This window comes from Ictidomys tridecemlineatus, chromosome 3 (genome assembly GCF_052094955.1).
Source record: "Ictidomys tridecemlineatus isolate mIctTri1 chromosome 3, mIctTri1.hap1, whole genome shotgun sequence".
In the NCBI taxonomy this organism is placed as follows: domain Eukaryota; kingdom Metazoa; phylum Chordata; class Mammalia; order Rodentia; family Sciuridae; genus Ictidomys; species Ictidomys tridecemlineatus.
In genome coordinates this window covers 5,269,099-5,294,918 of record NC_135479.1, presented here as the reverse complement: position 1 = coordinate 5,294,918, position 25,820 = coordinate 5,269,099, and the positions used below count along the sequence as shown (strand labels likewise).

Sequence of the window (25,820 nt, the reverse complement as noted above, 5' to 3'; positions counted from 1 at the left end):
GTGTGAAAAGCCTCTGGGACCTCTGTGAGGTGCAATATGCTTTGCTGAGCTACCTGAAATGGGCACTGAGAGCAGCCTGATTAAATTAAAAAAAAAAAAAATCCCTAACTGAAGCTGGAGATTGAGGGACTACCAAAGGCTCTTTTACAAGTGACCATCCTGAGGCTGCAGATGTACACAGATCTCCGAACCATCAGCCAATACCTGAGACAGAGGCTTAGTATTTAAGTGAGTTGGATAAAGTCTGTGAATAACAAGCAAAAATGTGTACTCCTGGTTGCATTCATGAAATGCATTGGGTCCTCACCTGCATCCAGTTTCCTGAGGTCCCTTTGAGTGTATCCTATGCCTACCCATTTTTGGTTTTGGCATTTCCTTACCTGGCTGCATCTGGGCAGGATCAGGTATCCAGCATGTCAGTCTCACCCCTGGCCTGTTCTACTCTGAGTACCCTCTAGCCACTCTACCCTTAGAATACCCTACAGCATTGCTCAAGAGCTAGTGTCTATCTGTCCTTGTATTTGTTCCACTCCCAGAGTTCTTGTGCCATTGCACTATTTTTTGGGGGAGGGGTACCAGGGATTAACTGCAGGGGCACTCGGATCACTGAGCCACATCCCCAGCCCTATTTTGTATTTTATTAGCCAGGGTCTCACTTCTCACTGACACCTGCTTAGTGCCTCACAGTTGCTGAGGCTGGCTTTGAACTCACAATCCCCGTCTCAGCTTCCGGAGCCACTGGGATTACAGGCATGCCCCACTGGGCCCAGTGAGCCAATGCTTTTTACATAAGGTCAGACCAGTATTGAAGTAGAGGCAAGGACACTCAGAGGTGCACCCATTTCATTGCTGAGAGGAAGCCACTTTGGACAAGGGTTTAGCCAGGTTGTTGCCAGCCACCAAAATATAGAAGAGGCCTGTCCTGAGTGGAAGAACCAAGTAAGGGAGAGATGGGGGTCCCAAGCTTACCCCACCTGCTTTGGCAGGCTTTGAATGAGGTAATAGGTTCCAGATGGTGGAAATGGAGCAGGGCAGGGACGCCTAGGCAGGTGCAAGGTGGGTGGGGCTGGGTCCTGGCCTTTGTCTTTGGGTGTTTGCGGAACCAGAACCATAGGGGTTGCTAAGCCCAAGATCCCAGTCCTTGAGCAGAGCAGCTGCCTCCCTCAAATTGCTCAGGCCCCAGGTAAGTGACTGAAATATAGGTCACAGCTTAGGACCTGCTGCTCTATCCAACCCTCCAGGGAGCCACAAATGATGTCCCTGTGGATCCTGCTCCATCTTGCCTTCCTTGGGCTCAGCAGCATCCCACCCTGGGTCCAAGGATCCAGCCTATGTAAGTCTAGTTGCCAGGTGGAGGGAGTAAGCTTTGGGATTGGGGCCTCAAAATAACTTCAACCTTTACCCCTCAGCCTGGCCATCCTCCCTTGACCTCAACTCACCCCTAGAGGTCCATGAAACCATCCAGATTCCTAACAATGGGAGTGCACCCCTGCAAGTGAGCGTGCAGGTGTTTGTGTCCAATGTGTTTAATGTGGTAAGTGCCGCCTGGCTATGGGAGGGGACAGGACCCAAATGCTGATTTGGGGAAGGGGCAGGACTTAGTGTCCACTAGTGCTGGGTCTCCTGCCTCTTTTGTCACGTAGCACCTAACTGTGAGGTGACGTGTTGCTCCTCTCTCCCAGGACATCCTGCGGTACACAGTGTCTTCTATGATGATGCTGAGGCTGGTGAGCTCCTGTCCTGGCTGAGATGGGACAAAGAACGTGGTTTTCATCAACTGGCTAATCTTGGGGGTGTGTATGTGTGAATGGGACCTTAATGGTATCCTTGTACCCTCAGTCCTGGCTGGATGCTCGCCTGGCCTGGAATGCTAGTGCACACTCTCGGCATGCAGTCACACTGCCCTGTGAATCACTCTGGACGCCTGGACTCACCATCCGGGAAGCGTGAGTGAGGCAGAAATTCTCATTCCAGAAACCCATGGTGTACATCCTTCCCCCCCTTCCCCCTAGAGCCCAGAGGCATTCTTGGTGGCTATTCCCCACCTGGTGCTGCCAGTGCCAAATGTAGTTCCCCGCTCCCTTCCAGTCTAAGAAGGGGCTGGGTCTCTGTGCACCTTTCTCCACAGGCTCTGGGTGGACTGGAAGGACCAGAACCCACAGGCCCGAGTAGACCCAGATGGCCATGTGGAGCTTAACCTGGCTCTCACCACAGAGACCAACTGCGACTTTGAGCTCCTCCACTTCCCCAGAGACAAGAGCGACTGCAGCCTCAGCTTCTTTGCTTTTAGCAACACTGGTGCTGTCAGGGTGGGGACTGGGGGTGAGGGCAGAGGGGAGGGGACCCTGACCTCTAGCACAGGTCTGTGTTCAGATCAATCTATCCCCTGGCTTAAGGGAGCTGAATGGAAATGCATCTCACCTGTGCCTCCCAGACAGCAGCCCATCTCCCCTCATTCTCCCCGCCCTCATCCAGGGGCCTGCTCACTTCAGTCTTCCCTCCCCAGAGCACCTGTTCTCAACAGCCAGGGCCAACTGCAGTGGCTGGGCCACTTGTGTCAAGCCCAGAAGCTCAGACTGCTGACTTTTGAAGGAAACTGTGGATAATAAATATCCACAGACCAAACAGGTGGCATCTAAATTGGCAGAGAATTCCTAACTCCCCTCACATCTCTCTTCTCTATGAAAGATCACAGCCAGTGCCCACAGACCCTAATATTTCAGGTGTGAGATGATGGGCCAGTGATGAGTCTGTGATCACTTCCCTGCCATCAAGTGGTACAAAGTGCATTTATTTCTACAATGAAAACTCATCAGTGAATCTGATAAGACCCTTCCTTTAACTGAAGACAATCTGAGGTGCTGCAAAATGTCTGGCAAGCCCTCCTACTTACCACTTCCTCCTCCATCTCTGCTCCCCAAAGTCATCAGATGTCTGCATCATCCCTGGGCTCCAGTTTGTTTCTATTCCTACCCTCACGAGATTGGGGGGGCAGGGCAGGGATATCTCCTTCCCGGTGGTTCACCATTCCCATCCCTATTCCTTTCAGTGAGGGAGCTGGAGTTCCGGGCCCATGCGGTGAATGAGATTGTGAGTGTCAAGAGGGAATATGTGGTTCGTGACTTAAAAACCCAAGTCCTGCCCCTGCAGGTAGTACCCTGCTTCCAGGTGACGGTGAGTGGAATTAGGAAGGGACTGGCAGAGGCTGATCAAGGGGAAGGGAGTGGGTTAGGAGCCAAAGGCATGACACCATCCTTCTGCTGCCTATCCTCCCATCCCCTGGGAAACGCTTTTTTTCCTTCTAGCTGAGCCTGAAGAACACAGCACTCAAGTCCATCATAGCGCTGCTGGTACCTGGAGAGGCACTGCTGTTGGCTGATGTGTGTGGGGGGCTTTTGCCCCTCCAGGCTACCGAACGCATTGCCTACAAGGTGACATTGCTGCTGGGCTACCTGGTCTTCCACTCCTCCCTGGTGCAGGCCTTGCCCAGCTCCTCTTCCTGCAACCCACTGCTCAGTAAGGCCTGCTTCCTCCCCTAGCTCTGGGTAGGACTCTAGTGGGCCTGCCCCCCTCCCCAATACCTGAGCCTCTACCCAGCCAAACCCCTGACTTCCTGTCCCCTCCTCTTCCCAGTTCACTACTTCACAGTCCTGCTACTGCTGCTCTTTCTTAGCACCATAGAGACCGTGCTGCTGGCTGGGTTGCTAGCTCGGGATAGTCTTGGAGACAAAAGTAGCCCCATCCCAGGTCCAAGAAGAGAGCAGAGAAAGGAGAACCTGGGGCCTAATTCTGAAGGTGGGCAGGCACTAAGGCCCCTTCTTGAGGGTGGTGAGGAGTGAGGCCTTTGGTAGCAGGTTCGATAGGGCAGAAGCTGGCACCACTGTCCCTGGGTTCCACTGTGCCCTCCCTGGGAAGAAGCATGTCTATCTGGGGTAGTGGCCCAGGTGACCTCAGATCCCCCAGAAAACCCCATGTCTTGCAGAACTCTCTAGGAGAGTTTTTTTCTCTGCTGGAAGTACCTGGGAGGGGCTAGATTTGAAATTTCATTAGTTGAGAATCTAAGGCAGGGGGCATACAGCTGGTAACTATTAGGGTTTACCCTTCTGCTCTGAGAGAAGGGGCCCTGGGAACCATTTCTTTCCCTACCTCTCTCCCCGCAGCAGACCCCAGCGGAGGAAAGAGGTCAAGGAGAAGCTGGGCTGAGGCTGCTGATCATGCCTTCTTCCTCGTTTATGTGACCAGTGTGGTGTGCAGCCAGCTCATCTTTGCTGGAACATGGATATGGGCAACATGCAAGTCTGACCCAGCCCCTGGCAAGGCTCTCCCTCATGGTGGGCCACCCAAGCTGTAACAGGGCCCAGTGCTGTAGACCTTAGGATGAGGTGTGGTTTCCTGAGACTGGAGGGAGAGAAGGACAGAGGGGGAAGAGGGAAGGCTCTTTGCTTAACTCTTGGGGGCCTTGAGCACCCTGAGCTCACTCCTCTGTGTGTACAGCAGCAGAGTGAGAAATAAACCCATCACCCAGGCAAGTGCACCTCAAGGGTTTGCCTTCATTGAACCCAACTGTTCACTCTCATCCTAAGTAGGTGAGGCCTGACTTTATACTCTTTATACTTTGCTCCTGAACTGCTGGCCATTATCCACCAGTGTCTCGCCCCACACACTCAACCTTACTGCTCTTTCTGTGACCACTGCTGCCATTCACTGATGCCAGGGACAGGGAGACAGGTATATGAGCGGCTAGCCCCAGAGGGCGGGTCAGAACTCCTCTAAACACTTCCTGGGAGGGAATGGAGAGAGAGCACTCATGCCCCCCAAAACCTGGGAGACTCCTGGGAGGTGGAACTTCCCCAGATCTCAGGATAGTGGACCATGCACTAACTCCAAAAGAGTGGGTCAGCCCTGATCGCCTTTTCTCTAGCCTCCTGGCTGTGGTATGGCCTGTTCCTCTGATCTCTACCCACATCTCTGAGCTAAAAGGGAGATCTCCATCTCTAGTTCTGAACTAGACTGGGGTTAGGGTCTGCCCTCCTGCTCTTGGTAGCTGGGGGCACCACCCTGTCTTCATTCTTTCCTGTTTCAGATGCTATTATGTAGTCCCTTCCAGCTGTGCTTAGCCATAGAAGGTGGGAAAAGCCCCTGAGTTCTGGGAGAGTGCTGGTTTGGTGGGGAATGTGGGATGCCTGGAAGAAGCAGACACCAGGACTAAAGGGATAGGACTCCGGAAGGGGTGGTGAAGAGAGGGCTCTGTCCCAAAGGACTTCAAACTCACCCAGCCCAGAGGCAAGTTAACACTGGTTTATCTTTCCAATAACATGGTTAGTTTGGTGGAACCAGGCAGAGACACTGGCAGGCTTAGGCGGAGGTGTCAAAAAGGCGATCGATCATGTCGCCCACCTGCTCCACGCGATACTTGATGTACTTCTCAGGGTTCTTGGTGAAGGGCACGCTGCCATACCTGATCAAGCACTAGGGTCAAGGGGAGGGGAGAGGCCAACCCCTCCTCAACTCCACCCTCCACCTAAGGCACTTCTGATAGGGTTTCAGAGATGGAGTGGGATACCCCTTAGTGATGTCCCAAAGCCCAGACTGGATCTCTGCCTAGGTCCACCACACCCTCCTCCTTTCCTTGAGGAAAAGGAAGGCACAAAGCCCAGTGGGGAAGTGGGCAACGCAGGGTTTACCTGTGCAGAAAGGCCCTATAGGCCTCCTTGACAATGTTTTTCTGTGCCTGGCGAATCTTGTCCCTTTGCTCTGTGTCTGGAATAGCCCAGGCTTTCTGGATCTTGCACAGTTCTTCAAGACCATCATTGAAGCCCTGGCCACAAAAAGGATGGAAAGAGAAGGGACCAGAGACAAAAACTTTGGGTCTGGGATGGCACAATAGAAGCAACAAGCAGCAGAGTAGAAAGATCCTAACTTACCTTAAAACGTTCCTTGATCATCTGTCTCTCCTTGTCCCGGAGCTGGTGGGGTAGGGAGAGGGACGGAAGCGGGCCAGAGAAAGCTGTGCTCAGTGCAGAATCAACCTGCCTTGATCTTTCCTAACACTGTGGGTCCCAGTCCACCCTCCTGCTACCCTCATGATCATACACATCCTTTGCTTTTTGATCCCAGAGGGATTTTGTCCATTTTTCCCCCAAAACACAACAAAAGTATCACATTTGCTCAATGTCTCTTCCTAGCCCAGACCTTAAGCCCACCTTGACTCCAGGCTGGAACACAGGTAGATTCTTCTCTGCGATGTAATCGGTCACCTTTAACCAACTGCCAGAAAGCAGGGAGAGTGCATAAGGCTAGGGAGACAGGGCCTCTGCTGGCCATGGCTTTTTTTTTTTTTTTTTAATTTCTTGATCTACTGTGGGGGTTGGGAGATGGGAATCTATCTAGATTACATCTAAACAAAACAACTGGGATCTTTTCCTTGGGAACAGAAAATGTCTAAGCTGCTTACTTTAAAAATTAAGAACAATCAAGAGCATTGTAATGTTTTGAACAACTAATAAAAAAATTAAAAATCAACTCCAAAAAAAAAATTAAGAACAAGAAACAGGCATTCAATAAACTGAACAGATACTGACAACTGCATTGATATCATGGCCAAGATGAAGACACAGATGAGAAAGGAGGGAGCAGAGGACAGAAGAGAGAGATACTAAAGGGAAAGAAACAAGTCAAGGAGAACAGAGGGCCAGAGAAGCAGTGAGGACCTAAGAACAAGGCTCAGCCAAGTTCAAGGCTCTTAAAACTCTGTTCTACTCTTGGGCTAAACATTACCCACATTTTTGCAGTCAGATCTTCAACTATTCTTAGCCATGATACTTGGCAGCTCACTCTGAAGAAACCAAGGGACAGCAGGCAGCAGGGGGGGCCTCTCTCTCCACTATGTGAATTTGATTAAAAAATAAGTGAAAGGCTAGGGCTGGGGCTCAGTGGCAGAGCACTCGCCTACCATGCGTGAGGCACTGGGTTCAATCCTCAGTACCACGTAAAAATAAAATAATAATAAAATAAAGATATTATGTTCACCTATAAGTAAAAAATAAATATTTAAAAAAAATAAGTATGGGGCTGGGGTTGTGGCTCAGCAATAGAGTGATCTTCTTGCACGTGTGGGACCCTGGGTTTGATCCTCAGCACCATGTAAAAAATAAATTATTGAAATAAAGGTATTGTGTCCAACTATAAAATATTAAAAAAAGCAAATAAATAAACAAACAAACAAATAAATAAATAAAAATAAGTGAAGAAAGAAGATAATAAAAGGCTGAGGGTGCAGCTCAGTGTACATGGGCCAGCTCCCTAACTACACCAGCCCATCACAATAAAGCAGTGACCTTGGGTACCCAAAAGAGTGTAGGGGCAGCACTCCTGCCATAGGATGCAGCCCTGGGTTCAATCACAGGCACCAAAACACAACAAAAAAGAGGAGGATGGCGTCCACAGGGCACCAGTTACTGACTTCCTCTTATAAGGCACTGAGAACGAAGACTGTGTGTGGGCTCAGGGGCAGGGATGTGGCGAGGAGCCTGGGCCCAGCAGGCGGATGGGTGACTGTTCACCTGCGCTGGTAAGTCTGGATCTGCTGTTGGATATGCTCCCGGTAGGAGCTCTCAGCTGTCTTCTGAGTCACGGCTACCAGCTGGATCAACTCGGACCTGGATACAGGAAAGAGATATAGTAGAGAAGGACAGAATGAACTCCTGGGGTGGGGCTGGGGATGTGGCTCAAGTGCTAGCATGCTTGCCTGGCATGCGTGAGGCACTGGGTTCGATTCTCAGCACCACATAAAAAAATATATTAAAAAAAAAAAGAATGGGTTCCTGGGGCCCAGAGGCTGCTGGCCTTGGCAGCATCACCAGGAAGGAGGGCCCCTGATCCCATATTGAAATTTCCAGAGCTAGAAGGCAGCAGCACTCAGTGCTCGCTAATTGGGGACTACAAAGAGCAAAGTGGCCCTCCCTGCCTGCACTCAGGAGCAACCAGCCCTGGAGGGCAGAGGCTGGAATGGCTGCCCAGGCTGAGGTGAGTGAGGTGAGGCGCAGAGCTTTGCCTGCAGCCACTTACTTCTCCAAGGACTTGAGGATGTAGTTGTAGTTGTTGTGCAGGAAGATGGCGCTAAGTGCTGGGTCCTCATACACCTTGGACTTGCTTAGCAAGTTCAGCTGCAGGTTGCCCAGGACTTTACCTGCACAGGGAAAGATGGGACAACACCCTCAAGGCAGCCTGACCCAGATGGCCCAACCATGGGACCCAACCATGGGACTATTCCTGACTATTCCTTGTCATCCTGACTCGAGGGCCTTTTGAGCCCTTCTCAACTTCCTTGGCCCCTGAACTAGAGCTTGGGTTGCAATTCTAAGGTCAGGAGAGGAATGCACAAATAGCTGGTGAACACAGAAAGGGGAAGGGAGGGAAAAGGTTCTAGAAGACACTCACAGATATAGGTGCTCAGCAGTCGCTTGCTGAATTCAGAGCTGTAGCTGGTGGCTGACGAACTGGTCTCTGTGAGAAAAGAAGTCCTGTGATGGTGGTGGCAATGGCCAAGATCCTCAGTGGCCTTCCCCCACCCAAGGAGCAGCAGAGGAAATGCTGGGAGAGTCCCTGGCTTCCTCAGGAGAGCTGGTGCCTGCTGAGCTGCTGGGCTGCATCCTATGGCAGGAGTGCTGCCCCTGCACTCTTTTGGGCCCCAAGGTTATGCTTTACTGTGATGGGCTGGTATAGTTAGGGAGCTAGCCCATGTCAGCAGGAAGGCTGGAGGGACAGGAGTGGAACACCAGGCTCCCCACCCCTGGCCCCAACCCATGCTGGGCGGTACCTACAAGGTCCACTTTTCCCATTTGCCAACAGCCAACTCTCAGAATGGGGTCTATCATCTTTCCACTTCCCATAATCCCCCCACCAGGCCCTTATGAGTAAGGGGGGCAGACTGCCTGCAGAGCAGAAGGCCATGTAGGGAGACTGAGGGGCTGAACATGGCAGGCTGGAGAGGCTGGCTCAGGGACAAGGTGGCTGTGAAGGGAGCAGCGTAAGGTAAGAGCACCCTGGGAGGTCTCATGTCCCCTCGGGCCCCACCCCCAACAGATCCCGAGAGCAGGTCCCCAGGGAATGAGGGCTTTGGCAGGGAAGGAGGGGGCTGCAGAGTCGCACTGCTTACCTCGGGGGTCTAAAGGAATATTGTATGTGTCCCCAAGAACTACGGAGTGAAAGGCAGTGCACACAGAGGGGACAGAGGGAGACAGAGGAGGGAGAAAGATGCAAAGTGCAAAAACAGGTTAGAAACGGCTATGTCACCCCGAGTCAAGCAGACCTCTCCCCATGACAGCCAGACACAGACACAGACAGGAAGCACACAGCAGGGCAAGCCCTTTCAAGACCAGGCAATACACTGGAATGCAGATGTGGAGAACCGCAGGGCAGAGGCAGCCCCTTAGCTCCTTGTCCCCAAGATGGGTCAGAGGGGAGGGGAGACCTGGGAACCACAGGGTTGGAATGAGTTGGAGGAGTGCTCATCTTTACTGCCAACCTCCCATGCTCTAGTTCCAGGGTGGTGGCCAGCGGGAGGACACCCAGCTGACCCTGAGACACCAGCCCACCAAGGGTCAGACTGATTAAGAGAACAGGTAGACACAAGAAGAATTAGAGAAATGTGGAAGGAGGGGAGGGCAGGAAGGGTGCTTCAGACCAGCAGTGTCTGCCCAGAGCAAGGATGGCCATGAATGCAAGGAAAAGGGCTGGGGGGCCAATAAAGAGATGGCAAACTTTACTCTTCTGATATTCAGTCTGGGATGGCCCAGTGGGCTCAGGGTCCCCCACAGGCTGTCTCTAGCCCACTCCACGCACGGGAGGAGTTCCCGCCCCAAGCCCTGCCCTCACCCTATGAAGGTCAATTCTTTTGGGGGGCTAATCCATGTTCCCAGGCAAGAAGGAGCAGTGGGGCAGACAGGGTCAGCTGGGTGCTGAGTACCTTGGGAGGCCAGCATGGCACCTGCTGTCTCCTGGAAGTCTAGGAGCTGCTGCAGGAAGAGGATGGCCTGGTGGGGGGACACAGTCCAGGAGGAAGGTCAGGGGCAAGGCCCTTCTGCCCAGTGAGAAGGTGGCTAGAAGCTTCATGTTTCACCCTTTGGGGGCTCTGGCTACCCACAGGCCCTGTCTGTTAAAGATGCTACACACCTCACCAATTATCTTCCACCAGGAAGTGGCTCTAAGCCAGGTCAAGTCCCCTCCCCTGGTGCTGTGCCCAGGGTCTGGACTGAACATCACTTTTCCCCATTTCCCCAGGGGTCCTCGGGCAGCACTTACATTGCTTGTGAGCTCATGCACAGTGCCGTCCTTGGGCATGTTGTATTCCTTGTCTGGATCATTCTGTGGAAAAGACAACTCCTGGTTCTCTGCAACAGCTTCCACAGGCAACCTCAAGCCCACCCCATGCCCCCATTAGTCTGTTCATGGCGCCACTTCCTGGTCTGTCCATGTTAGGTTGTCCATCAGCCTCAGAGGCTGAGCAAGAAATCAAGACAGTAGTGTCTGACCTCTGAGGGCTCCAGGAGGGAAAGGAGGATTGAAAGGGGACCAGCAGCACTGTGGTTTTTCTACAGGGCAAGCCTATCCCTCTTGCAGGTCTGCTCTCTGAGGAGTCTCCAGAGACATATCAGCAGGCCGGGCCTGGTGGTAGTAGAGGAAGGGAAGGCAGATAGATACCTTGATGTTGTCCGCAAAATCCTCCAGTGCTTTGGCTCCAATGGTCTCCATGGAGGTGATGAGGCTAGGCAACTTATTTTTGGTGCTGGCGGCCGTGCCCTGAGAAAGCACACTGCTGCACACCCTAGCCAAAGCCAGAACCTACTGCTCTCCACAGTGGGCTGTGCGTGTCCCTGCCCCCACCCCAGGAGACTGACTCTCCAGCAAGGTAGCCACCAATTCTCCTTGAATCACCCTGTAAGCATCTAGACATGCCCAGGACCCTACAGAAACTGCTTCCATTCATGCAAAAGAGAGGTGCAGAGCACAGAATGAGATTCAGGGAGGAGTTGGGGAGGCCATATGTGGGGAGGCAGGATTCCTCCTTACTGTGTGTCCCCAAGGGCCTCTCCACTCACATACCTGGAGCACCTGGTCAAACTCAGGCTTGGTCTGCTTAAGGTGCCTCAGGATGGGGAAGACTGTGAGCACCGTGGAGAAGTCATGGCGAATGATGGCCTTCCGGGCAGCAGACACAATGTTCTCCCCCTCAATCATCAGCCCATCCAGGGCGTCCTGGGAGAAGGACAAGGAGGCAGCTCAGGGAGGGGCAGAGGGAGAGAGATGATTTCTAGGGATGACAATAGGAAGCCAGTGTGCTGTGGCAGGAAGATGGGAAATAACAAAGTACAGAGTAGCCACCTAGGATAGTGCTCTAGGCCACAAGCTGGAGATAAGGGCTCAGGACAACAGGCCTGCCCCACACTCAGAGCCTGTACAGAGCCTCTGGGTAGGGCGAGGTAGGGCAGGACCTGTATCAAGGAGTCAAAGGTCTTCTTCTGATGGTGCTCTGGGATGATGTCTGTCAGCAGTTGGTACTCGCTCTGGGCCAGCTTGACAAAAGCACTGACGCAGTGAATGTAGGCATCAGTCTCCACATCTAGCATGTCATCTCTCCCTGAGGGAACAGTAGTGCTCCTGAGCTGCTGGTCTGGGGAAAGCCACTCACCCTGTGGGGGAAGGGGCAGTGGACCTCCCCAGTTCCTGTCCTGTAGCACAGACTGGCCACAGGCCCAGGGCTGGGGGGATCAGGAGCTAAGACCAGCCTTCATCCTGGCTTCATTTTCAGCTTCTTACAGACAATATGTGTGTCCCCAAAGCATCAGATACTAGAGGTGGTAGGAGAAGGATAAACGGAGAGGAAGGGCGACCCCTAAACCTACTTCCTAGATAAGGCCTGTTGGACCCCAGGTCTAAGAATTCTGAATTATGCCTGGAAGACAGCAGCTCAGGATAGGCAGGCAGCAGTGCCCATCTCCCAGAGGCAGGTACTGGGGTCCTCTCTTTGAGAAAATGCTGGGCTCATGAAAGCCATCACCAGCCAACCAGGCCTTCTGGAATGTGTAAGAGGGCAGTGGGCTATGGCTTAGAGACTAACTGACCTCAGCTCAAAATCTGGGAGGAAGTATGTGGGCCCCGGAGAGGAAGGGTTCCTTGGTGGTAGGCTGCCCCAGGAAGAGACCACATCCCACTGTTGGAGGCTGGGGGAGGGTGCCTGCAGACAAAGCCAGCGCAAGACAGCTTGGTCCTACATGCTGAGGGACAGGCTCCAAGGAGACAGACACCAGGGCTCCTTGCCCTCGAGGCACCTTCCCTCCTGCCTGCTTTTTGAGCATCGAGCTGCAGCTTCTCCCCTCGCTGGGCCCTAAGAGCCAGGCAAGCACTCCCACCTCAAGAGGAGCAAGAAGACCTAGTGCCCAAAAGAGACCAGAGCAAAAGTGAGGCTGTAGGCCTGGCCCATCCTTGGAGCATAGCAGGCCTGGCTGGGCAGGCAGGAGCAGGCCATCCGGGGACCACTGCAAAGGCAGTGTCAGCGGCTACCCTGAGGCTGGGCTACGGTACTCACCGGCCAGTGGCCCGTGCTTGTCGTTCAGGGCCTCGGACAGGTGCTTAACTCGGAAATCATGCTCGTGACCTAGCAAGACGACGGCCGCACAAATACAAGCAGCGTTTATCCAGGGGCTAGGAAGCTGCCTTGGGGCATGGGGAAGAAGCCCTTGATCTCCAGAAGGGGGATGGGAGATGTGGCACAGGGAAGGGAGCATCGGGGGAGGCCTCCGAGCCCCTCCTCTGCCTCAAACCACCACGGGAACAGCCTTTTCAAGCCTGATTTGCAGCGATTGCCCAGGACCATCCCTGGCTGCTTATTTCCCTGAGCCTGGAGGCTGAGAGAAAGATGGGTAGACCCAGGAGAGTGTGATGCTCAGCCCCAGGGGGCTTGCCCAGCTCACTGTCTTTGGGGAGAGAACCAAGTAAGAGAGGGCAAATAGGGGTGATCTTCCTTTGCTTCCCAGGTTGATTCTTATGAAGGACGCTTGATTCCACCAGGGCAGCTGATCTGGCTGTCCCTACCCAGACAGGAGGGGGGATGTGGCCTCCAGACAGCCTATCCCCTTGCTGCACACAGCCCTCTTCCTAAAGAGGTGGCTGGCCAGGAGGCCTCACCAACTTGGTCCTGCCACTGCTGGTCTGAGCGTGAAAGGGCTGCCCCAAGACAAAGAATTTTCTCTGAGTTCACACGGAGACAAGGACAGAGACAGGGAATGGGGAATGGGAAGCCTCAGGGAGGGCAGAGCTGCCATCAGCCAGACAGGGCCAAGCAGAGCCACAAAACTGTCCCTGTGCCTGTTGAAGTCTAAGCAGCATTAGGAACTTGCCATTCCCACCCTGCCCACCTCTGGGGTTTCTCCTGAGGCCCTCCTGGGGGAGGCTCTGCCCTGCCAAGTGATTGGACACACAGTGGAGGAAGGAACAGGAGGGGAGCACGGGGTGATTACCTTCCAGAGGAATGAGGTTAGAGCCCCCCTTTTTCCCATCTAGACCATGCTGGGAATACTGTTTCAGAAGGTTCTGAGCCTTACGGATCGTCCCTGTCACCAGAGCCACACAGAGAGGAGATAAGAAGACCTAGGAAATGAGTGAGAGAAAACAGCAGCGGCCTCCACCTGCCCGGCCCACGCCGCCCCAATAGCGAGCATGCCCCTCTACACCTCTCCCAGCAGGCCCTTCACCAGGGCCACCAGAGACCCCAAAGTTGGAGAGAAGAAAACATTTCATCCTCCAAATGTAGCTCTGGGCTTTGCTGTTGACACTCATTGTGCTGGATTTGAGTTCCCTTTAGGAAGTGCAGAGGATGACAGAGATAAGAGGACAAAGATCCACCAGGTGAAGTCCAAAGTAAAAAACTCAACTGAGCAGCATTTTAATCAGTATGGATGAAGGAGCTAGTGATGAAACTTTCATAAACCAAGGGCATGACCTAACCCCTGGGGCCCCCTGGAAGCCCCTGGAAGTCAGCCCCAAAATCCAAGGCAGAGTTCCCGAGCATGCTCAAGTGTTGGGACTTAGGCCAAACAGCAGTCCATGGCAAGCAGCCCTTGGGAGGTGGTGAGATGGGATTGAGCTTCTTGTGGAGCTGTGCCCCAGACAGGCTCAGCAACCCAGAGCAGCAGACCCCACACCAGGGGAGTTCCCCAAACCACCACAGCAATGGGAACAAACTGAAAAGCTAGGAAGGGGCTAACAGAAGCCACCACCAAAGAGGGAGAGCAGGAGGACAGTGCACATGCTCTTGGCAAGGGGGAAAAAAGAACAGTTAGTATCACAAGTGAAAACAATGCAACAGAACTGCCAGTCCACAGCCTCTGGGGTCAGCGCCTGCAAGAATGAGACATCTCGGGGAGGAAAATGTGGGCATGAAAAATAGCACTCAATCAGACAGGTACTGCTGCCTCGCTGACAAAATGTACTGGGGTAGGGGAGGCCACCATGAGCCTAAGTTGGTCCATCTTCCCTGGAGAACCCTCCATGTATCTGACTACGGTGAGGCTGCCATGTCCTGGCAGCTCCCCACAAGGCTGGGGGAGATAGGGCAGGGCACAGATGGCTCATTCTTTCTGTCCGCACTACATCACAATTAGCTACTGATAACCCAGCTGGGCGGGCCTGGCTCACATCTGTCTCCCCTGTGTTCCCTACTTCAGTGAGCACCTCACTAATGAGCAAATCATATTCCTGCCTCACCACCAAACAGGAGCAGCAGTGTGTTGGCTTGGAGAGGATTGGGGATGCTAACCTGGCAGCTGCCAAACCTATTAGGGGCCTAATTACCAGGGCCCAATGTTGAGGTCACTGACAAGACCTCCTTGCTCCTCTCCTTAGAGCTGGGAACAGATGTTCAGGAACAGAAGCTTGACACCCTGGTCTTGATCTCAGGTCTGAGCCCACCAGCTCCTGCCAACTCTGAAAATGCTACAAGACCATAGGAGTCCTCACAGCCAATTTCCTGCTTGTACCTCTGCCACAAGGAAAGATTAGGTTCATTTCAATCCCCAAGGTCAGATGCCTCTTCCCAAAAGGCCTCTGCGGCCCCCAATGACCAGAGGGCACTTCTGGGGCAGTTCAAGCAGGGTTACAGGGCCTCCAGTGAGCCTGTCACAGAATAAGGCAGAAGAAGTGAGCACAGAGCAGCTGAGGCCCGGCAGCTGGGCAGCCTCATGGGGACAGCTCCTGCTCCACACAACTAAGGCACAGAGACAGACCAGCTGGCTACATAGGCAGCCGCAGCCAAGCAGGCTGGGTTAGTAGAGTCACTGCAGCAAGTTCTTTGGGGACAGCCAGGACATCCACTCAGAGGGGAGAAGATAGCACACTTCCTGCCGGGTTCCTGCAGCCCAACTCCCTAACGCTCTGCTCCTCACTTGTGCCCCTGGGGCAGCTTCCACTGGCCCCACCTCCCAACCCTAATCAAAGGCCTGAGGAGAAGCAGGTGATCTCATCAGTGTGAACAGACACCTTGCTCTCTCAGGGGCACAGCAGCTAGGCCCTGGAGAAACAGGGAGTGAGCTCTCCCACCTGCTGTCACAACACCACATCTCCTGGGCAGTGCCTACCGAGGTGCCTGCAGCTGTAGCTGGGTGACCCAAGGTGGGTGCAGTTCCTGGCTTCACTGGCCACCTTTTCCCATGCTACTAGCTCACTAGCCCCAACCCTGGGACATTCAGTCTCTTGGAACCAAGGGCAGCATTTTCCAGGCAGAGACAGCCAGGCTCGCCAAGCCATGGCTGACACACAGAGACAATGTCCACCTGGAGCAAAAGCTACAGGGGACATAACAACAGGAGAAAGAACAGTGTGCTGCTTCTAGAACACCAATGACCATAAACCCAAACCTCTCTCCATGCTGGGCCCTTCAACGACTTCCATAACCAGGCATGGTCTTTGAATTGGAGTCCAAAAGCAAGTCTGAGTTCTTCCAAGAAGATGGTTTGGGATTTCTTTCCTTTCGGGACTGACTGTAAAAGTATAAACCCTTCCCAGCCTCTTCCCCACTGCGCATCACTTCGAGTCCCCCTAGCTTTCTGGAAGGTAAAAGCTGGAGTGCTTGCCCATCCTCTCCCATTGTCCGGGTGGCAGAAGCACCTGGCCTCCCAACAGAATAATGAAGGAAGAGGAAGGGGCCTCCCAAGTGGCTCTGTCACCACACCTCAGGAGGGCTAACTGAACACATCTGTGACCCCTCATTCCAAAGACACCATGTAACTCTCAGACTGGTGAGTATCAGGGCCTCACTCCACAGGGCTTTGCTGAGGGGGAAGACCCTTCATTTCTGTCCTGTGTACCTGTAGCTGGGGTCATCAAAAAGACAAGTTATGGAGGGATCTGAATTTGCTGACTCCAGGGTAGACAAAAGCAATCCCAGGTTCTAGGCAGCCCTCTAGCTGTTGCTTAAATGGCCAAGGTCGGACCTCACCTGGCCGCTTGACTGGCTTCTTAGTGGGTGTGTCCTTCCTCTTGTTGGGGATGGCAGGGGAGTAGGGAACCCCAGAGGAAGAACTGCTCTTGCGGAAATGTTCCTTCAGGCCCTTGATGGAGCGGTCCAGCTGGCTGGAGCGAATCTGATAGTAGACGTTCATGAAATCTGTGGAGAGAGCAACACAGGTATGGCAGCAGGGTTCCTACTGCTGCTTGCCACAGTACCATACTTCCCCCAGGGCAGCAGCAGAGCCCTGTATGGCTTCTGGCTAACCCTGTTCTAGCATATGCTTTGGCTCAAAGTCACCCATGTGGCCTCATCTCAACCATGCAAAATTTCAAAGAGAAAACCATTCTCAATAGAACTGATAATGAGATGTAAGTTTTGAACAGTAAGGCTTATTTTAAATTTTTTTAAAAAAGTTAACATCCAGATTTAACTTGGTAAAAGGGTGTAATTTATATGAGGTAAAAGGGCAAAAAATTATCAATGAATGAAAAAATATCATATCTTCAGCCATTAAAAAATGGAAATTAGGGCTGGGGTTGTAGCTCAGTGGTAGAGTGCTTGCCTTGCATGCGTAAGGCCCTGGGTCTGATCCTTAGCACCACATAAAAATGAATAAATGAAGATACTGTATTCCACTACAACTAAAAAATAAAGAGTTCAAAGCCAGCCTCAGCAAAAGTGAGGCGCAAAGCAACTCAGTGAGACCCTGTCTCTAAATAAAATACAAAATAGGGCTGGGGATGTGGCTCAGTGGTTGAGTGCCCCTGAGTTCAATCTCTGGTACCAAAAAAAAAGCAAATTAGCAGGGTTGGTGACGCATGCCTATAATCCCAGCAGCTCAGGAGGGTGAAGCAGAAGGATCACAAGTTTAAAGCCAGCCTCAGCTAAAAGAGGTGCTAAGCAACTCAGTGAGACCAGTCTCCAAATAAAATACAAAATAGGGATGGAGATGAGGCTCGGTGGTCGAGTGTCCCTGAGTTCAATCCCTGTACCTCACAAAAAAAAAAGCAAGTTAGCTAGGCATGGTGGTGTGTGCCTGTGATCTCAAATATTTTGGAGGCTGAGTCAGGAAGACCACAAGTTTAAGGCCAAAATGGACAACTTAGGGAGATTCTGTTTCAAAACAAAAATTAAAAGGTCTGGGAATATAGCTCCATGGTAAAGCCTCCTGGGTTCAATCCCTGGTCTCTCTCTCACTCACTCACACACACACACCAAATTTAAAAAAATAGAGAAAATAGAAGTTATAGTTTGGAAAGCCATCTGTGAAATGCATGAGGACCTCTTCTCAGCACTGCAGCCAGGGAGGGAATAGGTCTGGCAGTGGCAGTGGGAACTTCCTGTGGCTCTCTCATGGAGACAGACCACCCAATGCACATGACCTTCCATTGGGCTAGAAAGGTCCCTCATAGTAGCACCAGAGATGGGCATAACCCGTTAGGAACTGAGCAGCCTACCTGCCCCCACCGTTATCCTATTTTGGGAAAAACTTTCTTTAGAATTTCTTTGATGTCTTCCAATATAAATAAAGCAGGTGTGGGCTCCTTTGTATATTAGAAGCTGGACCCATCTGGTTAGGTTGTCTGTCCTGCCCTAGCTTTGAAACTAGTTTCTGTGTTCTGTGGTTATTTCGCCGTTTTATTTCTCTTAGCCTTTATTTCTCAGCCAGCCCATTCCACTGGAGGGAACCCTGTTTCTATCGCCTACGCAGAACATGGGTGGTAATATAGCCAGGTGGAGTGGCACAGCCTTAGTCCCAGCTATTTGGGAGGCAGAAGCAGGAGTCACTTCAGCCGAGGAGTTCAAGGCTGGCCTGGGCAACATAGTAAAACCTTATCTCAAAAAAATGAAAAAATAGGGACTGGGGTTGTGGCTCAGCGGTAGAGCTCATGCCTAGTGCATGTGAGGCACTGGGTTCAATCCTCAGCATCACATATGAATAAATAAAAATAAAGGTATTGTGTCCACCTACAACTAATATATATATATAATGAAAAAATAAAGGAAAAGGAAAGAGCTGGGGATATAGTTCAGTGGTAGAACACTTGCCTAGCATGTGTGAGGTTCTGGGTTCAACCCCAGCAGTGGAGGGGTGGGGGGGAGCCCAATCAAATAGCAAAAATGATAAAATTAATAAAGACTAATAAAGACTAAGTATATATGGAACTGTAGAACTGTCAATAAGTCCCTTGACTGGCATCAACCTGAGAAGCAGCTGGCAATAGCAATTATTTTTTTTGCAGTGCTGGGGATTGAACCCAGGGGTGCTCTACCACTGAGCTATATCCCCAGCCCTTTGCTTTTTTTGGTGCCAGGGATTGAACTCAAGGGCACTTAACCACTGAGCCCATCAGGATAATCAGAGAGCACATACTGACAATATGGTTATTCAGACACACTAAATAAGAGAAGAATCTAGAGGAATGACAAGTGTAAAATGGACTATCTAGGGAACTTTTATTTTTCAGAAATTTTGCTTATCTAAAGTTTTTTTTTTTTTTTTTTTTTTTAATCTCAAGAGTGGCTAAAGAAATGATACTGGGCTGGAGTTGTGGCTCTGTGGTAGAGTACTTGCCTGGCATGTGAAGCACTGGGTTCAATTCTCAATCATAAGTAAATAAACAAACAAACAAATAAATAAAATGAACATCCATCGACAACTAAAATATATGTATTAAAAAGAAAGAAAGAAAGAAAAACAAAAGATGGGGCTGGGGATGTGGCTCAAGCGGTAGCGCGCTCGCCTGGCATGCGTGCGACCCGGGTTCGATCCTCAGCACCACATACCAACAAAGATGTTGTGTCCGCCGAGAACTGAAAAATAAATATTAAAAATTCTCTCTCTCTCTCTCTCTCTCTCCTCTCTCACTCTCTCTTAAAAAAAAAAGAATATTTAAAAAAAAAAGAAAAACAAAAGAAATGGTATCTTCACACCATAGAATATTATGCAGCTTTTAAAACTGATGAAGCCAAATTTACATGTACTGATATGAAACAATCTCAAGGCATACAATGAAGTTAAAAAAATAATAGGACAGTGTTTAAAACACTGTAGATATTTCACAGTGTTTAATGCATAAACACTGTATGAATAAATGTAGGACATTTGGTTGTGAAGCAAGGACGTGCACATATTTAATCTCTCAAACACAAACACACATACAGTGGCATAAATTTTCTGGAGGGGTATAAATCAGTCTTCATAGTGCTCCTCTTTGGCTGATGATGCCATAGGCATCAAGGAAGTAGGGGCCTGAGTTACTTTTCACCGACAACTTTCTGTTGACTCAAAATTTTACAACTAAGTAAAAAAGTTCAGAAACACAAAAGTTTTAAGTATATAAAGAAAAGCTTTGGTTGGGGTAGGGGTATAGCTCTATGGTACAGGGCTTGCCTTGCACACATGAGGCTCTGGGTAATCCCCAGCAGTGCAAAAAATAAAAACAAAACAGAAGCTTGGATTTGGCTAGATCCACAGTTTGATATATAAGCTGTTGAATTATTGCTCATATTTTTTTAAGGATTTTTTTTTAAAGAAAGAGGAGAGGGAGGGAGAGAGAAAGAGAGAAAGAGAGAGAGAGAGAGAGAGAATTTTTTAATATTTATTTCTTAGTTCTCAGCAGACACAACATCTTTGTTTGTATGTGGTGCTGAGGATCGAACCCGGGCCGCACACATGTCAGGCGAGCGCGCTACCACTTGAGCCACGTCCCCAGCCCCTTATTGCTCATATTGTTTCCTGTTGAACCTCCTTTTATTTAAAAAAAAAAAAAAAAAGGTGGGGGCCGGGGGTGTAGCTCAGTGGTAAAGTACCTGCCTAGCATGCATGAGGCCCTGGGTTTGATCCTCAGAAGTAAGAAACAAAAAGGAAAAAAAAATCCAGATAGGTTAAGAAAAAAGAGGGAATGGAAAAATTCCCATTCCCTCTGGTCTGCTATCAGGCAGAGCCAGTAGGCAACCTCTCACCTTGGTTGCGGCCGTATTCTACCAGCCAGCGGGAGATTCGGACCACATCCTGGAGCACACTTTCAGGCAGGTGCTCCAGGGCTATATCCTCCTGGACCTCCAGCTCGTCATCGCCACTGATCAGATCCAAGATGAGCACAGGGGAGACGATCTTACTGTGGCGCGTCATCAGGCTACGGAACTCAGACTCTAGCGACTCCTTGCCCCGCTCAAATAGCAGCTTCTGCAGGGACAGCAGAAGGAAGCAGGTTGCTGCTGCTACACCGCCTTCTGCAGCTCTCCCCACCCACTGCGTATGCTCCACCTTCCTGACTCAGGGTCTCCCCCTGCGCTTGTCCTCCTTCCTTTAGCCTAGAGAAGAAACATCAGGAAGCCAGCCTTGGTAAAGAAGGTAAGGTAAGAAAAACCTATGTTCTCTCAAAATTGATGTCCACAGATAAGACTGAGGGTTTTGCAAGGAGGAGCTGTTGAATAAGTATTGGCTGATTATTTTCTCACTTGCAATGTTAATTTGTCTTGTTAGAAAGGAATTTGCAAAAGGGGGGAAAAACAGATAAATTGGCAGATAAATAGGCAAATCTTATAGATTATAGACAGAAAATAGGTTAGGATTACCAGAGGCTGAGTGAATGGGGGAGAGGAGGAAGGAAAGTGACTACAAATGAATATAAGTTTCTTTTTGGATGAAGAAAATATTCTAAATTGATTCTGATAATGGTTGCATAACTTTATGAATGTGTGAATTTTACACTTTAAATGGGTAAATTTCATGATATATAGACTATATCACAATGAAGATGTTAAAAAAAAAAAAAAGACAGAAAGAATTATTTCTGCTTGAATGCAGTCAGTCCTTCAGGACCAAGCCCTAGTTTCACATTTTGTATTCTCCTTCTCTAGCCTACTCTGAAGTTCTAATACAGAACTCTGCACTCTGATCAAAACTTGATTGTGAAACTTACAATCAAACTTCTCTGGCCTCTGACATCCCAATCTCTGAGACACAGGCTCCCCACCCATGGGCTGGTGTGTCCCCTCTGGGTTACAGGTGTGACAAAGTACTGATTGGATCAGTCTTCAAGGCAGCCAGGTGGGACCTTAGACAGTCCAAGACCACCAGCTGGTTACCAGTTCATCCCAGAATGCTACAAAAATACCTTCACTTCGGAGATGTGATGGGAGAAAAGGTGGCAAGTCTGTACTAAGCAAAAGTACAGACGTTGGAAGAAAAGTCAATTTCCCATCTTTGCTCCCCAGCCTGCTCCCTTCTGGGCAAGATATGCACCGGAGGGCTAGAAATGTGGTGCCACAGGTAGGTGTGCCAAATGACAGGGTAGAAGATGGCACCTACAATACTCCTCACCCTCTTAGTCATTGAGGCCTCTGTTCCCACCTGTCCTGTCTACATCGTCTCCCTCCTTCACACATGACACAAATCCCACTCCAGCCTCCTTCATCTTGCTTTGATAATCCAAGAGACCCAAAACTTAAACCACAAACATATATAGCCATGGTGGCAGCACACTATAATCCCAGCAACTTGGGAGCCAAGGCAGGAGGATTGTACGTTTAAAGCCAGCCTCAGAAATTTAGTGAGGCCCTAAGCAACTTAGAGAGACCCTGTCTCAAAATAAAATAAATAAATAAATAAAAGAGGAATGTGACTCAGGGATTAACTGCACCTGGGTTCAATACCCAGTACCAAAAAACAAAATAAAATAAACACAAAGATATGATGCAAAAAATCCTATAGATGCGGGCTCCTAGAGTCATTAATTCACAGAGATAGAAAGTTGAATGGGGGTGGCCAGTGGAGTGGAAAGTTTGTGTTAAATGTTGATAGACTTTCAGTACGGGAAGATGAAAAAATTCCAGAGAAGGATTGTGGTGATGGCTGCCTACAATGTGAATGTACTTCATGACACTGAACTTAAAAAGGGTAAAACAATTAGTTTTAGATAATGCATTTTCTACCACAATGAAGAATCACAAATGCATTTATTAAAAAAAAAAAAAGTTACCTGGGCACAGTGGCTCATGCCTGTAATCCCAGTGGCGAGGGAGGCTGAGGCAGGAGGATCAAGAGTTCAAAGCCAGCCTCAGCAAAAGCGAGGCATTAAGGAACTCAGTGAGACCTTGTCTCTAAATAAAATACATAATAGGGCTGGGGATGTGGCTCAAGCGGTAACGCGCTCGCCTGGCATGCGCGAGGCGCTGAGTTCAATTCTCAGCACCCCATAAAAATAAAATAAAGATGTTGTATCCACCGAAAAACTGAAAAATAAATATTTAAAAAAATTCTTTCTCTCTCTTAAAAAAAAAAAAGAGTTCAAAGCTAGCCTCAGCAAAAGCAAGGCACTAAGCAATTCAAGGAGACCCTGTCTCTAAATAAAATACATAATAAGGCTGGGGATGTGGCTCAGTGGTCAAGTGTCCTCAGTTCAATCCCCAGTACCTCCCCCCAAAAAATGTTAAATTTGCACTTGAAACATAATTTATAATTTAAATTATAAAAATGTATACATGAAATTCCTAAAGCAAAGACTTTAATGTATGAGTACTGTATTATATCTTTCTGTTTACATACTTCTTTAAACTTGTCCAGTGTCCCTTATGAGTTCAAGACAGGGACTGATGCCTACAAACTTCTTGTATTACTCTACTGGTCCCTTACCACTTTATTGAGCTCTGGGCTGTCTGGGCTATTGTCCTGGAAATACTCCACAGCCTTCTGAATCTTGGCCATGCTTCCCAGGTACTCCTCCAGCCTACCTGTGGGGCTGGGAAGGAAAAGGGTCCAATCAGTCTGGAAGGGTCAGGGAGGAAGTGGAGGGATTAAAGGCATGGTACATGAAAGAAGAAGAAGCAAATTCACACAGGGGAATCTAGGTTCAAATATATTCTACCTCCCCTTCCAAGGCCTAGGGCCATGAGTTCAAGAGGCATTAGGAATGTGATCCTCAGTGCCTAGCTCACCCCTCCCTGATGATCTTCTCAGTGTCAGTGGCCACATGGTAGTAGCTGATGACATGATCCAGGCAGGATAAGGTTTTCTCAACATTCTCTTGAAGCCGCTGCAGATTCTCTGTCTGCTTGTGCACAGGGATAATGGAATTCTCCAGTTTCATAAGGCGGCTCTCAAAGGATGACAAAATAGATACCTGAAAGACAGAAGCGTCTTGCTCTCAGGCCTTAGGGATGTCCTGGCACTGCTTCTACCCACCCACAGACATTGGCACTTTTGACTTTTCTCTAGTTTTCTGGAAAATAAATTCCATGCAAGAAATGGACAGGGTTTACCTGCTCACTACTGTTTTCTCTAGCACCTACCATGTGCCCAGTAACTAGTAGATGGTACAAGACAAATTGCTTGAAATTTGAATTGAAGGCAAGCCAAACATCAAATTAAATCTTCATACAATAATCACCTCTGGATGGCTTCACTTCCACCCTTTAAAGCCAAATATCAATTTCTGTTCTCTCTGAAGTTACAGAACAGGAAGTAGTTTAATTCAGAGTAGCCTCAAATGCACTGCTGTACCTTCAAACCCCATTTTCTGAGGGTGAATCTCATTACATCAGGACTAGGACTTAATAATAATAATGTGAGGAAATACAAATCCAAGTTTATTTTTACTCAATTTGTGACTTTCCAGTTGCTCTAAGGAATACAGAAGTGTTTATTGAGCACTTATTTATAGCAGGCACTGTGTGAGATGTATTCACATGCATCAGCTCATGTTTCCTTCACAAGCACATTGGAAGGCTGGCCTTGTCCCTGTTTTAGCAGTCCAGTTATTGAAAACTCAAGAGTTACCTGCCAGGAGCCACACAAGTAAGATGCAGGCCAAGGACTCCATTCCAGGTTTGTTGGACCTGGGAGCCCATTCTACCCTAAAGTCCCTTGGGGTGAAGGCTGAGTATTCTCTTCCCTCGGTAATCTCAATGTGTCAACCTAGCTGGAAGCCATCCATCACTTGAATTAGCAATGACACACGATCAGTCCCAGCCCACCTAAGCAGTCTCACTTAAATGTTCGCTGAGGGAGAGAAAGAAGAATTGGAGAGCTTAGGCCGACAGCAGAAAGTCCAGGCCAGCAGAGCTGCAGTATCCTCAGTGAAACGGTGGAAGGGGGCTGGCAAGAGAGATGCCACTTTCGCGAGAGAAGCCCACTTGCCACCACTACTGCCAACGCAGAACCCCAGGCAGCAGGTCCCCAAGCGCGGGTCGCCGCAGGGCTCTCCTTCTGGAGCCTGACTGCACCTCCCAGCTAAGAGGCGACTCACCATGTTCTTGGTGAGCTGGTCGCTCTTCTCCAGGCTGTCTCGGATGAAAGACAGCGTCTCCTCCTCCTGAGAGGAATGCAGGGCAGGACATCACCAGAAGCCCAGGCTAAAGGAGGCGGGCTCCCCGGCCCCACGGCCTAGCCCCACACCCGGAGTCCGCCCAGCGAGAGCCCCTTCCCACCTCGCCTAGATGTCCCGGGCCGCCTCGGCCCCTTCCCCTCCCTCCTCCCGCTCCCCAGCCCCAGGTCCACCTGTTTCAGCTTGTCCTCGATCTCCCGCCGCCGGGCGGACGCCTCCTGCGGGGGGATCATCGTCCCAAATCCTACGTCTCGCCCTCTCCTATATTTTTCCTCAGCTTCCGTCCCTGTCACACCCACTTCCGCCCTAGGCCCCGCCCCAGGGCGCACTGGTGGAGCCATGTTGGGAGTCACAGGAGGAAGTGCTCCTGCACCGAGTTCACGGGCTGCGGAATGCAGCCATCTTGAGTGTGTCTGGAACGTGAGAACGCACACGTACACACGCACGCACACATCCCGTCCCCCGCCCCCAGCCTATGCTGTTTTCCCTTCGTTTCCCGTTCCCTGCCCCAGCCAAAGGTTCTTTAAGAACCTTGTGTCTCGCGGCTGGCAGGACACCTACAGTTCATTTTCTGTCGTTGTTGGAAGACTGATTGTTTTGATAAAAGTCCCTAGAGAACGCGGCGAAGTCCCTTTCCGGGTTTCGAGGTCGCGTTTTGGGTTCAGGCCCCGAGGTCGTGTTCCCCTCCTAGTGGCTCACACTGTTCCCAAGGGCTTGTGGGGTGTTTCCTCTTCTGCCCTATGCTCTGCAAAGCCCACTGAGCGGGACCTGGGCGTCCCTCCTCCAGAGCTGCAGAGCATTTCAGCTGCTCTAACCGCGGCTCCAGGGCCTGGGAGGGGAGGTGCAGGGGATCGAGGCCCCGAGGGTGGATGTCCAGACACGGCCCCTGCAAAACCTTCCTCCAAAACCTTCCTCCATCATTTCGTCTCCTCCCTGCCTGTGGCCTGCGCCCTCCTGCCCGTGGCCTACGGCCACAGGGAGGTAAA

The 25,820-nt window shown here is 50.4% G+C and overlaps 2 protein-coding genes across 10 annotated transcripts; one reads left to right on the top strand and one right to left on the bottom strand.

The window, feature by feature from the left end:
- Window positions 1-752: 752 nt before the first annotated feature.
- Zacn (zinc activated ion channel) lies at window positions 753-6,522 on the top strand. The gene is made up of 10 exons (XM_078040982.1): window positions 753-769; window positions 1,107-1,183; window positions 1,365-1,534; window positions 1,683-1,727; window positions 1,840-1,946; window positions 2,129-2,298; window positions 3,050-3,174; window positions 3,306-3,516; window positions 3,634-3,795; window positions 4,161-6,522. Exons 1-10 carry the CDS (start codon window positions 753-755, stop codon window positions 4,349-4,351), a joined length of 1,275 nt encoding a protein of 424 aa, XP_077897108.1. The 3' UTR covers window positions 4,352-6,522.
- Window positions 5,284-25,160, bottom strand: Exoc7 (exocyst complex component 7). 9 transcript variants are annotated; one of them, XM_005332589.4, is made up of 21 exons: window positions 25,008-25,160; window positions 24,757-24,822; window positions 23,447-23,631; window positions 23,145-23,250; window positions 20,471-20,693; window positions 16,493-16,660; window positions 13,518-13,610; window positions 12,587-12,655; window positions 11,493-11,638; window positions 11,104-11,256; window positions 10,702-10,800; window positions 10,303-10,365; window positions 9,968-10,034; window positions 9,158-9,196; window positions 8,440-8,505; window positions 8,068-8,188; window positions 7,563-7,658; window positions 6,204-6,267; window positions 5,925-5,966; window positions 5,685-5,818; window positions 5,284-5,458 (listed from the first exon to the last, which is right to left on the bottom strand). In XM_005332589.4, the coding sequence occupies exons 1-21, from the start codon at window positions 25,065-25,067 to the stop codon at window positions 5,356-5,358; spliced, it is 2,163 nt and encodes a 720-aa protein (XP_005332646.2). In that variant the 5' UTR covers window positions 25,068-25,160; the 3' UTR covers window positions 5,284-5,355. The 9 variants fall into 9 exon arrangements, with proteins under 9 accessions (XP_005332646.2, XP_005332647.2, XP_005332648.2 ...); XM_005332590.4 differs by lacking the exon at window positions 9,158-9,196; XM_005332591.4 differs by lacking the exon at window positions 12,587-12,655.
- Between the last annotated feature and the right edge of the window lie 660 nt (window positions 25,161-25,820).